The sequence below is a fragment of the Urocitellus parryii genome, chromosome 7, assembly GCF_045843805.1.
Source record: "Urocitellus parryii isolate mUroPar1 chromosome 7, mUroPar1.hap1, whole genome shotgun sequence".
Lineage (NCBI taxonomy): Eukaryota > Metazoa > Chordata > Mammalia > Rodentia > Sciuridae > Urocitellus > Urocitellus parryii.
The window spans coordinates 81,163,708-81,179,062 of record NC_135537.1 but is presented as its reverse complement, the minus strand read 5'-3'; the positions used below and the strand labels follow the sequence as shown (position 1 = coordinate 81,179,062).

General features: G+C 35.2%; 1 protein-coding gene across 2 annotated transcripts in view; it reads left to right on the top strand.

Moving 5' to 3' along the window:
* The window catches only part of Spidr (scaffold protein involved in DNA repair), a 392,656-nt gene that overhangs the window by 265,867 nt on the left and 111,434 nt on the right, over window positions 1–15,355 (top strand). For both annotated transcript variants that reach the window (XM_026395186.2, XM_026395187.2), the window contains 2 exons: window positions 11,407–11,602; window positions 13,835–14,085. In XM_026395186.2, the coding sequence (XP_026250971.1) occupies window positions 11,407–11,602; window positions 13,835–14,085 (447 nt within the window). The remainder of the gene's footprint in view (window positions 1–11,406; window positions 11,603–13,834; window positions 14,086–15,355) is intronic.

The following is a 15,355-nucleotide window of genomic DNA, read 5'->3' as shown; positions in this document are numbered from 1 at the left end:
TTGGTTATGATCTACACGCTGTGGGATCGGGCTCCAAATTCCTCAATAGGACACCCATAGCGCTAGAGTTAACAAATAGAATCAACAAATGGGACTTACTCAAACTAAAAAGTTTTTTCTCAGCAAAAGAAACAATAAGAGAGATAAACAGGGAGCCTACATCCTGGGAGCAAATCTTTACTCCACACACTTCAGATAGAGCCCTAATAACCAGAATATACAAAGAACTCAAAAAATTAGACAATAAGATAACAAATAACCCAATCAACAAATGGGCCAAGGACCTGAACAGACACTTCTCAGAGGAGGACATACAATCAATCAACAAGTACATGGAAAAATGCTCACCATTGCTAGCAGTCAGAGAAATGCAAATCAAAACTACCCTAAGATACCATCTCACTCCAGTAAGACTGGCAGCCATTAGGAAGTCAAACAACAATAAGTGCTGGAGAGGATGCGGGGAAAAGGGCACTCTTGTTCATTGCTGGTGGGACTGCAAATTGGTGCAGCCAATTTGGAAAGCAGTATGGAGATTTCTTGGAAAGCTGGGAATGGAACCACCATTTGACCCAGCTATTCCCCTTCTCGGTCTATTCCCTAAAGCCCTAATAAGAGCATGCTACAGGGACACTGCTACATCGATGTTCATAGCAGCTCAATTCACGATAGCAAGACTGTGGAACCAGCCTAGATGCCCTTCAATAGATGAATGGATAAAAAAAATGTGGCATTTATACACTATGGAGTATTACTCTGCATTAAAAAATGACAAAATCATAGAATTTGGAGGGAAATGGATGGCATTAGAGCAGATTATGCTAAGTGAAGCTAGTCAATCTTTAAAAAACAAATACCAAATGACTCCTTTGATATAAGGGGAGTAAACAAGGACAGGGTAGGGACAAAGAGCTTGAGAAGAATATTTACATTAAACAGGGATGAGAGGTGGGAGGGAAAGGGAGTGAGAAGGGAAATTGCATGGAAATGGAAGGCGATCCTCAGGGTTATACAAAATGTCATATAAGAGGAAAGGAGGGGTAAGACAAGATAATACAAATGGAAGAAATGATTTACAGTAGAAGGGGTAGAGAGAGAAAAGGGGAGGGGAGGGGAGGGGAGGGGAGGGGGGATAGTTGAGAATAGGACAGACAGCAGAATACATGAGACACTAGAAAGGCAATATGTCAATCAATGGAAGGGTAACTGATGTGATTCAGCAATCTGTATATGGGGTAAAAGCGGGAGTTCATAATCCACTTGAATCAAACCGTGTAATATGATGTATTAAGAACTATGTAATGTTATGAACGACCAATAAAAAAAAAAGATTTAAAAAAAAAAACTCACTTACTGAATCAATAAAATGTGATTTTTTTTTTTTTTTTTTTTGTCCTGAGGACCAAAATTCTCAACCCCTTAGAACTCTCTGCAGTGATGGCAATGTTCTATTCCTGCACTCTCTGATAGGATAGTCTCTAGCCACACTGAATACTAAAAATATGGTTCATGCAATTCATAAACTTCATTTTTAAATTAATTTAATTCAATTTATTTCATTTAAATGTGATTAATTACATAGAGTAGTAGCAACCCTCTTTGACAGAAGAGGTGTAAAGTTTGCCTCCTAATGTTGGGTCATCACAGGGCACACTCATGTAATTAAATTTGTCTCTCCACTGCAATTTGTCAGATTGTTTAGCATGACAGATGTGAATGATGGAGAAGCATAGTCTCCTCTGGCCCCAAATTTTATGTCTCCTGGTTAGTTCCATTTAATTATGTAGCCTGACAGCCAACCACCTCCTTTCAGCTTATGTCACTTCCCTTCCTAGTGCCTCAGTACCTCCAGGATTAATGGCAGGATCTTAATGCCAATATGCAAGAGGTCCCATTTTCAGAAAGAAAAATTTTCTTTTGTTTCTTCTTTTTAGATATACATAACAATAGAGTGTATTTTTTACATACTGTACGTACATGGAGTATGACTTAATTTAATTAGGATCCCATTCTTGTGGTTGTACATGATGTGGAGTTTCACTGGTGGTAAATTCATATGTGAACATAGGAAAATTATGTCTGATTCATTTTACTGTCTTTCCCATTCCCATCCACCCTCTCTTCCCATCATTCCCCTTTGTCTAATCCCCTGATGGAACAGACAATTTTTAAAGCCAATTGGTTCATATTACAGCTCTTTCATGGAAAAGTGCTGTGAATGGAGTTGGTTAGTATTTAACCTCCTATGAAGACTGGGATAGTCATTTATTCCATGAGGTGATTGTAAAGAAAAGTCAATAAGTGTGTTAAGACTGGACACAGTGGCACTCCTATAATGCCAGATTCCATCTCAGTGGTAGAATGTCTCTGGGCTCAATCTTCAGTACCACAGAAAGAAAAGAAAGAAGGAAAAAAAAAAGAAGAATGTAAGCAATGCAGTAAATAAAGCCCAGCAGAATCTATGTCCATCAAAGAAGGCTTGATGCAAATGAATATCTGAGCAGGTAATGGAAAAGTAATATTTACTGCTAATGTCCTGTAATTATTAATATGTAGGGTGAAAAGATAATGAGCCTTGATGAAGTAACATTAAATAACTCCGGTTTTTGCTCAGCTACAGACAGTAGCGTGACTAAAGTTCTAACTCAGAACACTGACAGCAGTACTGACATCTCCACTGAGCCCTTGCAAGTGGGAAGCTCTTCTAACTCTACATCAGTGTGTTTATTTCATTCACACAAGATATTTGTGAAGTACTTATAACTACTGTTAATATTCCCATTTTATGAAAACCATCAGAGATATTAAAATTGTCCACAGTCACATCTAGTAAGTTGGCAAAGCCAGGATTAGTATCTGGACTTTATGTCCAAAACCTATTTCATCTCTTCTCCCTCTCAGGTCATTATGTGCTTTGCATTAGATTCTCATCATGTGTCTGGGTATTTCATGCCCAGAGCTTTCATTCTTTCGAGCCCTATGTTAAATTCATATCAGTCCCTAATGGGCCTCAGGTATACAAGATCTAATTCATGTGTTTAAAAGTCTGTCAGGTTTTATACATATTCCCTATTAATAGGAATATGTATAAAGTTGTGCATATAGTCATCCCTCTGTATCCATGGAAGATAGTTTCTAGGACTGCAGATACCAAAATCCAAAGATAATCAAGTTCCTTATATATAGAATGGTATACTATTTGCAAGAACCTATGTGTATCTTCTGTATACTTTAACTTATCTCTAGGTTACTTACAATACCTTATACAATGTAAATGTTATATAAGGCGTTCTTATGTGTATTGTTTAGGGAATAATAACAAGAAAAAGGTTAATACAAACAATTTTTTTCAATACTTTGAATCTATTTTTAGTTGAACTTATGGATTTGGATAAGATGGGCAAACTGTATAATCACTTATTTAGCATATGTTCATTGAATCCCTTCCCGATATCATGTACTATTAATAAGCACCCCCCCAAAAAAGAAACAGCGGGTGGATTCAAGAAGGTCAGGAATTGGTTGTTGAGACAGACGCTTGAACATGTCAGTATGAGAACTTGTCACTATCAGGACTGAGAAAAAAACAATTTTTCCCAGCATAACTACAATAAGGATGACACTTGTTCCCAAAATATTGATTTTTCAGGAATTGATGAACCATCTAGACAAGGACTCTACTCAGAGGCAATAGCCTAGAAGAATTTAATGAGTATGAAGTCCATTTTGTCTCGCATGTGGAAATCTGTAGTCCTATTGAAGCACCACCAATAATGCTATAATGCACTTAGTTGATTCTTAGTGTATGGTTCTCTATGGACTTTCCACCCTGTCCATTAGCCCCTACCCAAAGATTCTAATTTATTTTCAGGAAGTCCTCAGAGAAATCTAGGCATCTTCGTTTTCAGAGTAATTTTAACTCAGCTCAGGTTGAAAATTAGTGTTTTCCTTAGTAGATGTTAGTATGTTCGAAAAGCTGGATTTAGGTATGAAGTCATACTTCAATAACACATTAATAAGAGAAGTCATGTTTTTGAACAAAGAAGTGGGTTTTCTCCCCCAAATTAATTAACCAGTTGAAAACTAGAGAGTCTTATAGCTGCCATAACCATGATCACTACAGGGTCTCCTCTTCATGCAATATGCCTACAACATGATGGCCTGAATTGGCCGGCAAGAGTACAGAGTCCAGCTTCAGTCCTGGACGGATAAGCCTGAGTTGAAATTAAATTGTAAATAAAATTGAATGGTCTATCCCAAGCTTGTCTTCAATAAGAAGAAAACTTTTGATTTCAGTGTCTATAATGGCTGTTGGATTATGTACCTGACATTTCAAATTATTCAGGCTTGTCTTATGTCTATATATTATATACTTGGTACTAAATTTGCATTTACACAAATGAATGCTCATCAATTAAAATTTGAAGAATTAATAGATCCAAAAAATTTAATTCAAATCAAATAATTAAATAAATAGATGTCTTTAAGGTTCTGGCTCATGGATTTTTCTGTGTGGCCAACACATAGAAAATGAAAGTCTTAATTTCTAAAAAACAATGAAGTCTTAATTTCTAAAAAATATCCAAAATATTATATAATATCCATTTCTTTTAAAATTTTTCTTCAACATAAAAATGATGATTAATACTATTAATTATGTTATTCTGATATTTTTATTTTAAAATTAAAATAAGTAAATTAAATTTAACATAAAGGTTATTAATCTTCATAACTATGATTTCTTAAATAAATAAATTAAAAATTACAGCTGATGCCAAACTGAACTCTCATTTTTTTCCAGTTGTTAAAGAAACAACAGGACCCTACTTCCTTTTCCTATTTAACTTCTTCTGCAAAACAGGATTTATAAAAAATTAATAAAAAGTTATTAACAGTAATGGTGAATCAACTTCCTATATCTAATGTGTCATTGTTATTAATAATTTTTGTTAAAACACCTTATGCTTTTAAAAGAGTAGTTGTTAATTATAATTTAAAAATATGGATTTAAAAAAAAAAGAAAAGAAAAATGTAAACTGGATTATGTTCCTCTAACAACGGCAATTCTTAATCTTACCTTCTTTAACTAACCAGCCATTTAAAAAAAGGAAGGAATAAAGGAATGGGCTAAAAGGAAGAAAAGAAAATTTTATTTCTATATGCCTTTAGTTACTGTAGGTCACTGCATTAATCCCCATTAATTCCTTAATCCTCTTTACCACCTACCTCAAGTTTGCACACATTGTCCCTAGATAGTAAACAAGCAAATCTGTTTTATTGTATTATTTCAACTAAATACTTTTTGCTTTTTATGGTGGTTGTGATAATTTATATTGGTCTCATAGTCCCTATGTACAAAATATACTCTTGATTTATTTAGTTGGTAGACCCAGTAAAGAAAGCTAGTAGGGAAATAAAAGTAAGCTTTTCTCTCAAGCCTGGGACTTCCTGAAGCAGGTTACTAACAGGTATTTTTCACACATTGACAGTTACAGAAAATGAAGAGATATTTCACATGAATTTTCTTCTCTGGTCTTAGTGACATTTAGAAAGGTCTATTAAATTGTTTCCTGTTTACTTGAGGTCTAATACATGTAACATTTTCAGGTAAGAAGTAGGGATGCTTCTTAATGCCAAGCATGTGTGTTTGGGTAGCCATTTCTGAAATGTAATCAGAAAATATTTTGATAAATTGTCATTTTAAAAAAGGAAGGAATAAAGAGATGGGCTAAAAGAAAGAAAAGAAAATTTTGTTTCTCTTAAAAAATTTTGTTTCTGTTTAAAAAAAAAAAAAAGCTTTAAGGAGAAACAATAGCATCTGGTCTCCACTGAAGACTGATATTTGCTCATGTAACTCTTTAATTTTAGACCATCCTGCCACCATAGCTGTGGATTTTCCAAGGATGCTTTGGGAATTTACTAGAAAGCAATTGCACATCCTTAAGTTTTCTTATAAGGAAGAATCAGTGGGGTCCAAGCACACCAAAACATTCACTGTTGTATTTGTGAGTTCTCTAAGGAGGCTTAACACCTTAGGTATTTGGGGGGGAGGTGATGAGAGGGGTATTATTGTTTTGTTTCTGTTTTTTTAGTTTGACCAGTTTGACCTTCAGAAAAGCTTATAACATTTAATCTCAATCCATATATGTGATGTAAACATACTTTTTGATTGTCACATAACATGGCAATGAGATACAGAGATAATTACAAAGGTCATACCATTAGCATTGGACTGAAGGTTAAAAATAAATGGACAGGTCATGCTATCTAGAAAAATCACACTGGTACTATGTTTATGAATGTTTAAAAGCTAAAACTTTCTCTATCTGCCAATAATGGAAACTGAATAAGTGAAATTTTTCTGCAGGAACTCAGTGATGTGGTAGTATGGCATGCTAGCTCATTCTGTTCCCCAGTTCATATTTTTTTTTTTGAGACAGGACATAAGTTGCTGATGGTCTTTTAAAATACTGAGATCACACGTGTATGAATCTGCCCAGCTTCATTGTGATTTCTTAAAAAATATATATTTTTAGTTGTCAATGGATCTTTTATTTTTACTTATTTATTTGTTTGTTTGTTTATATGTGGTACTGAGGTGTATTCAGGGCCTCACACATGCTAGGCAAGCACTTCACCACTGAGCCACAATTCCAGCCCTCCCCTTTGTGATTTTAATGTTCATTCTCTCTCCTCCCCCACATTCCACCTTCCTGCATCCTTCTCCCTCCCTTTCTCTCCCTCACCCCTCCCTCTCCCTCCTCCTATCCCCCCTTGGTTAAAAGGAGTGCAGGGATTAGACCTTGTGCATGTTAAGCACAAACTTTAAGAAAATACACATCACAATGGACCCTACTGAAATAGAAAATATAATTAGAAACTATTTTGAAAATTTATACTCCAAAAAAATAGAAAATCTCCTTGGTATACCTAAAGAACTTAAAATCAGCATACTACAATGACTCAGCCACATCAATGTTTATAGCAGCTCAATTCACAAGAGCTAAACTATGGAACTAACCTAGATGTCCTTAAATAGGTGAATGGATAAAGAAAATGTGATATATATTATATTTTATTTTGAGAAAGATCTCACTAAGTTGCCCAAGCTTACCTGTAACTTGTGGTATACATGAGAATGAAATTATGGCTGTCCAGATAAATGGACGGAGCTGGATAATATCATGCTAAGCGAAATAAGCCAGTCTCAAAAACCAAAGGCTGAATGTTTTCTCTGATATGTGGATGCTATTTCACAATGGGGGAGGGCGGGGATGGGGGAAAATAGAGGTACTTTGGATTAGGCAGAGGAGTAAAGGGAGAGGAGCGGGTATGGGGGTAGGAAGGATAGTAGAATGAATCAGACATTATTACCCTAGGTATATATATATGATTACAAGATCAGTGTGATTCTACATCATGTACAACTAGAAGAATGAGAACTTATACTCCATATATGTATGAAGTGTCAAAAATGCATTTTATTGTCATGTATAACTAATTAGAACAAACAAAAATAAATAAACAAACTAGGGGGGAGAAGAAAGAAAGAAAGAAAATACACATTTGGATTGGCTTTATTCCCAGCCCAAATGTGAATTTTTCTAAAGGCCATTGATACTGAACATCTTTGAATGCCCTAATTTGCTATTTGTAAATCTCTTTAATGAAATGTCTATTCATGCCTATTGCTTGTGTCCTAATTGGATTGTTCATATATTTTGCTCTGTGCTTTTCAGAGTTCTTTCCCTCCCTTACCATCAGTGTGGTACTTTACCACTAAACTGCATCCCTAGCCCTTTTATTTATTTATTTTCAGCAGGTTCTCTAAATTTCCTAAGCTGGCCTCTAACTTGCAATTCTCATGCCTCAGCCTCCTGAGTAACTGGAAATACAGGTATTATTTTGGCACCTTTGTCAAAAATCAGCTGAACATATTTGGAGTTTCATTTTGGGTTCTTTATTTTATTTCATTGATCTATGTATCTATCCTTTCACAAGTACTACATATATTTATTATTATTATTATTATTATTATTGCTACATAGTAAGTTTTGAAATGGGTGAAATGGGTAAATTGGTCATCTCCATTGTGTTTTAACTATTCCAGTTTCTTTACCTTTTCACATATTCGGAATAAGCTTATGTATATCTGCAAAAAAAAAATTTTTTTTGGCTGGGGTTGCTCTAAGTCTGTATATATGTTTGGGGAGAATTGGTGTCTTTATGATAATGATTCTTTTAATCTGTAATATGGCATGTCTTTTCATTCATGAAGCTCCTCCTTCACTTACTTTATGTGTGTTTTATAGTTTCAGATTGCAACACTTGTTCACTTACACTGAACTATTTGTTATTGTTTTGTTTGTTTGTTTTGGTTTTGGTTCTGAAGGTTGAACCCCAGAGTACCCTACCTCTGAGCTGCATCCCCAGTACCTTATTGTATTTTATTTTGAGACAAGATCCTACTAAGTTACCCAAGTTTACCTGTAACTTGAGATCCTTCTACCTCAGCTTCCAGAGTCACTGGGGTTATACACATGCAGCCCTAAACCTGGATGTTTTATTATTCTTATTTTAAATGGTATTATATTTTAAATTTTGGTGTCCGTGTGTTCATGGATCATATATAGAAGTACACCTGGCTTATTTATGTTTTGTGTCCTGAAAACTTGCTGAGCTCACTTATTAGTTCTAGGAGTTATTTGCAGATTCCTTGGGTATTTTTTATTATCGTTTTTGTTTTTTAGTACCGGCGATTAAACCCAGGGGTGCTTGACCACTGAGTTACATCCCCAACCCTTTTTATTTTTTTTAATTTAGAGACAGGGTCTTGTTACATTGTTTAGGGCCTCACTTAATTGCTGAGGCTGGCTTTGAACTTGTAATCCTACTTGTCTTAACCTCCCCAGCCACAGGAATTACAGGCACATTCAGCTTCCTTGTTTTGTTTTGTTTTTTAATATTTATTTTTTAAGTTATAGGTGCACACAATATCTTTATTTTATATTTATGTGATGCTGAGGATCAAACCCAGTGCCTCACTCATGGTAGGCCAGCGCTCTACCTCTGAGCCACAACCCCAGCCCTTTCCTTGGTATTTTTTACATAAGCAATTATGTCATTTTATTTCCTCTTTTCTGATTTGTATGTTTTTTCTTTCCTTTTTGTACTTGCTAGAACTATACTAAGTAAAATTACTCTACTGAGTAAAAGTGGAGAGAGAAAATCTTGCCTTTTTACCATTTTAGGTGGAAAGAATTTCTTTCATTGTTAGCTGTGGAATTTTTGTAAGTATTCTTTATTAAGTTGAAAAAGTATATTTTTATATTTCTAGTCTTCTGAGCTTTTTAATCTAAATGGGTATTGAACTTTGTCAAAAGGTTTTTCTTTTTCAGTTGAAATAATTATATGGTTTTTCTTTTTTAGCCTTAGACCTACAAAAGTGACTTTTCAAATATCAAATAACTCTTGAATTCCTGGATCTGAAGTGGTATTTCTATTTGGTCATATTTTATAATGCCTCACATATAATATATTGTTTTTACATATTACTGAATTCTATTTGCTAATATTTTGTTAAATATTTGTTTATCTATATTCTTGGGCTATGTTCTGCGTGCTTGTTTATTTGGGCTTTTTATTGTACTGTCCAAAGTCTTATTATCAGAGTAATACTGGCATTATAAAATGAATTTGGAAGTGTTTTCCTCCTCTTCTACTTTCTAGAAGAGAATGTGCATTGGTGTTAATTCTTCTTTTCACATATGGTGTAATTCTCCAGTGAAAGTATCTGAACCTGGAGATAACTCTTTTGGGAGTTTTAAAATTACAAATTTATTTTCCTTAAGAGTTATAAGATACGGGGCTGGGGTTGTGGCTCAGTTGTAGAGCTCTCGCCTAGTATGTGTGAGGTACTGAGTTTGATCCTCAGCACCACGATAAATAAAATAAAAATATTGTGTCTGTTTACAGCTAAAAAAAAATTTTAAGCAGTGTTTGTCAATTTTTAAAGATGTATTTGTCAATTTTTCATGTCTTTAACAAAATATGTGAAATAATGAATTTATAAAGAGAAAGGGTTTCTTTTGGCTCACAGATTTGGAGGTTCTGGTCAATGGTAAATTGGCTCCATTCTTTTGGACTTGTAGCTTAGGCAGTACAAACCACTTACATTAGGAGCTGCAGAGTGAAAAGAGCAAGGTGGAACCAGGGTTTCACAGTCCCCTTCAAGAGGACACTCCAGGTACCCAAACACCTCCTGCTTGTCTCTACCTCTTAAAGTCCCATCATTTCACAGTCACACCATGGTGAGGCCAGCCTTAACATATCATCCTTGGGAGGACATCCACCATGCAGGGACAGGTCATCGTTTTTCTTTGGTGTTTGACTAGAGTGGAAAAATTGTCATAAAAGAGTTTTCTGTCTTGCTAAGCTAGGCCTTTCCTTTAACTCTTAATTAGAGAAAGCAGTCTTTTGTTGGCGCTCTTTTCCCCTCCATTGCTGTTTCCAGGTTGCAAGCTTCTTCAATATCAAGTCTGGGATATAAGAGATACACACAAAGAAATTTCAGGGACTTCCTGCTGTGTAGTTTCTCAGGTCCTGAGGTCTCTAGGGTCTAGGCTTTCAGTATCTTCTTATGTTTACTTTATATACAATGTCAGGCAGAGCAGGAAAAAGTATGTCTACTCCTTCCTTTCGGAATCCAGAGTCCTAAAGTTTTCTTATTAACAGCTCTTCCCCCTTTGAGGAATGGGCATTACATTGAAATGTTTCATTGCTTCAGAGGACAGAGAGGAAACAGAAGAATTTTCTCTGGAGTATTCCCACACTCCTTTTCTACTTCAGTGTAAGCAATTTCAGTGACTATGGTCAGTTTGATAGAAAAAGTAGAAGTAGTAGAAGTTCCTTCAGCATTTAATGTCACGTTCTTTGAGATGGGAGCTTTTGAAATGTCTGAAGGCTTTATCTGTAAATAACAATTCACTGGGCAGTTTTTTGAGCTTATTTTTATATAGTCTTTGCTCATTCTGTTTTTCCCTAAGAATCTTGAGGCCTGTCCTGAGGAAGCTCAAGCCTGAGACTTAAATGGTCTTTATCCATTCTTGACACTGGGCATTCACTGTGAATGTAAAGCCAGATCCAGTGACAGTTTCCCTCAAGCAATAGAGACAACACTCACTCTGCTGGCTGGTCTAGTCCTAGCTCTCTGTTTTTAGAGATGATGATCACTTCATCTCTGGCCTGGTTGTAGCTGTCCATCATTAGGGACAGCTGTCATTTCATGGACCGGCCTAGTTTTAGTTATCAATAACTGGTGTTTCATTGCTCTTTGCATTTCTGATTTAGCAAAATATAAGAATTCAACATTGCAAATAAACTGTGAAATTTCTTTTTCTTCTCTAGGCAAAAACTTATTATCCCAAATGGAAGTTGCCCTGTTATTCTGAATACTTATTTCTGTCAGAAAGTTGTTGCCAAAGAAGATGCAGAAACAACTCACAAACTATACTGTCATGACATACTCCTTCCAAGAAGAAACATCACTTTGGCCCAGATGTTTAAAATTAAGGATCTATCCAATAATTCACCTGAAAGTCAGGTAAACTCTCATTGGCCCAGAAGTTTTGTGCTTGTAATCACATTGGTCGCTAGATTTAAATGAACCTAGGATGTTCACTTTTTAACCCCTCCCCCCCCCACATAGATAAAGTTATCTTATAGTTGTGCTTAAAGATAGTATCATTCAGGTCAGCATTTAGTTGTGGTTTTCTTACAGTTTTTTATCTTTCTAGTTATGTATTTTTTAATCTTTATTCTAATGTATTAAAATGTATGAAAGTATTTTCTCTGTTCATATCTTGTAACTTAAAATGTTGTTTAGGCCCTTATTTATTTATTTAAAAAAATTTTTTTTCATAAGAGCCATATCCCTTGAGTCCCTTGAGATAGAAAGAGCTGTATAAGCCTGAGATTACATGCTAAAGGTTGATTTTTGGAATTTTTTTGGCCCTGAGCCCTAGTCATCTGCCAAGATGAATTTAGAGAACCACTGAAATTCACTGAATGTGAGCATGATGTGTGCCCCAGGGACATGCTCAGCTCTGAGAGTCAGTGTTGCTGCCAGTGCTCTGGCTTTAAACTCAGTGGGTTACGGGAATCAGCACAGAACAGAATGCTGAGACTGATAGGGTAAATAAGAAAGAAAAGTAGACAAATTCTCGTCATGTTTTTTATCATATAATCAAGCAAAAAATCTCCCATTGACTGTTAAAACAAGTATCTGAAGTGGTTTATGTGAAAAGGAGAGCACTTTTATCAATTTAATTATAACATTTTAAATATGGCTTAAATGGGGTTGGGGTGTAGCTCAGTGGTAGGGCACTTAGCTAGCTAGCATGCATAAGACCCTGGGTTCTATCCTCAGTGCTACATAAAAAAAAAATAATAATGAAAAATAATAAGAAGAAGAATGATCATACACATATATAAATATAAAACAAATATACATGTATTTACTTTATAAATATATATTATAAATATATAATGTGTAAATAATATATTAAAAATAAACATTAAGTAGATGTACTCATATTAAAAACATGGTTCGAAGTACATTTTGGGTGGCTGCGATTGTGGCTTAGTGGTTGAGTGCTTGCTTCGAATGCATGAGGCACTGGGTTCGATCCTCAGCACCACATAAAAATAAAGATACCAAAAAAAAATACATTTTTTGTACTTCCATTTTTTTATTAGTTCTTTTTAGTTATATTTAACATTAGGATTCATTTTGACATAATTATAAAAGCATGGAATGTAATTTGCTTTAATTCAGTCCCTAGTAATTCCCCTGTCCCTTCCCTCCTCCCTTCCCCGTTTCCTTCCCTGTATTCATCTGATCTTTCTGCTAGTTACTTATATGCTTTTTTAATTAGTGCCTTGTGGATATACATAAAGATGAGATTCACTGTGGTATATTCATATGTGTATATAGGAAAGTTAGATCAGATTTATTCCACTATTCTTCCCTTATCCTGTCCCTCCTTCCTCTCCCTTAATTCTCTTCCTTTACCCCATTGATCTTTCTTCTATTTTTATGGAATTCTCCCCACCTTTTCTTTTCTTTTTTTTCCCTTCTTCCATAGATCAGAGAAAACATTCAATCTTTAACTTTCTGGGTCCATCTTATTTCTCTTAGCATGATATTCTTATAACAGTGTCAATGAGGCTGCCATGTAGCATATTGGTAAAGAACATGGATTCTGGAATCACATGTCCTGGTTCAAATCTTCCCCCAACCACTTTGTGCTAGGTGACCTTGGGTAGTCTCAATTTTCCTTATAAAATGGTCATAAATGCTGTTGTCTCCCACACTGGATCATTGTGAGGATAAGGATATTAATATGAAAAGGACAGATTATATAGAGTTGTTTGGAGGACACATGAGCATGCAAAATGCTTCACCTTAATAAGCACTTAATAAAATGGTTCATTTTCATCAAACCTCAGTCATTCTTTTATTTTGTATTTTAGTTTTTCAAGTTGAATTTGCTACTTCTGAAAGGACAATTTTTTTAAATTACCCTGAGGTGTTCAATAGCAGAACTATTCGTGCTATGATCACATTGGTATGGAACACTCAACCGCCCACACTGCTCTTGCCCACCTTCCCCTCCTCATCAGGATATGGAGGCACATACCACATGTTTCTTTCTTTTATCTTTATCATTCCTTCACTGTACTGCAGATCTATTGGGAGATTGCTTAACAGTGCCATTTGGTGGGAAGAATTATGTTATAAACTTAAATAGCTTTCTTTGTATGTCTTGGCCAGGTTGTGTATAGTGACCTGGCCACCACAGGCACAGAATGCACCAACAGGCACGAAAAGGCAAAGCAGCACTTCATAGCTGAATCCCCCCTTAGGGATTCTCTTCTGGACGTGGTAGAAAGCCAAGGAGCTGCCCCATGGTCAGGAGTGGGGGTCCAAGTAGTGGTGCAGCGAGTTTACTCACTACCTGGCAGAGATGGCACCGGAAGCCAGCAGGATACTAGCTCAGGGCATGCTGATCTACCTGGGCCCCGGTGAGTAATTGCATGGCAAAGTTCGAGCATGGGTGGGGAGAGTCAACCAGACAAAGGGTTCAAGAAAGGGGGACTCTGCCTCTAGCACTTTCTAGGCTATATGGATTATTGTTATGTATATTTTTCTTGTATCAAAATTTGGGACAAATGATATGATGAAGGATTTTATCTGCTTATTTATTTATATAAAAAAATCTAAAAATTGAAGTTGTTACCTTAAGTTTTACTTTAATGGCTCATATTATTGAAAGTGATATAAAAAGTAAGATATATTGTTATTGTTCTAAAAAAAGCCAAGACATAGGACCACCATACCTAAAAAGACCATTTAACTACATCGTTTTATAAGTCTTGAAAACCTGAGTAAATATAGCAATTAAAAAATCTGTGGCTTTCAGAGGTTGCCGTTTCAAACACTGAACACCAGCGATACCTAATAGAACTTCTGCTATGATGTAAGTGTTATATATTACACTGGATTTGCAGGAGCCTCTGCACATGAAATATGGCTACTGGCTAGAGATGTAGAGTACACTCCCTAACTACCAAACTAAACAATCTGTTTTCATATTTCTTCTGTAAAACAGTTCTTGATGGTCCTGATATTATCCAAGGTCATTTGGTTCAATTTCTTCTCAGCCTCATCTTTCTACTTCTAATTTTAATTAAATACTGAACGTTTATGTTCTTTGCCAGTCTTCCTGTTCCCATTCTGACTTACTGCAAAGGGTAAAATATTATAAGGGCCCATGAATTACATAGCTAGTGCTTATTGTTCTTTACCATATAATATATAGAAATTGGAACTTGACTAAAGGGAAGCTAAGAGAATCTATCTTACCCTTTCCTTTAAAAAGAGTTTTATTAACTCCCGTTTGTGTACAGTATGTCAAAATGCATTATACTATCATGTATAACTAATTAGAACAAATTTTAAAAAATAAAGTTTAAGATACAATATGTCCAGAACTAAATAAAATAAAACATATCAGTTATTAAAAATTTAAAAAGAGCTCTATTGATAAAGCTCACATCCCATAAATATGATCTATTGAAAGTGTACAACTTAATGATTTTTAATTATATTTATTGAATTATTCAATCATAATTATAATATGGGAACAGTTTTGTGATACCCCCCCAACAAAAAAAAAATCCATACCAGTTTACTGCCAAGCCCCCATTCTTCTCAATTCCTGACAATCACTGATCTATTATATTATATTTCTACAAATTTGCCTATTCTGGGCATTTCATTTAAGTAGAATCA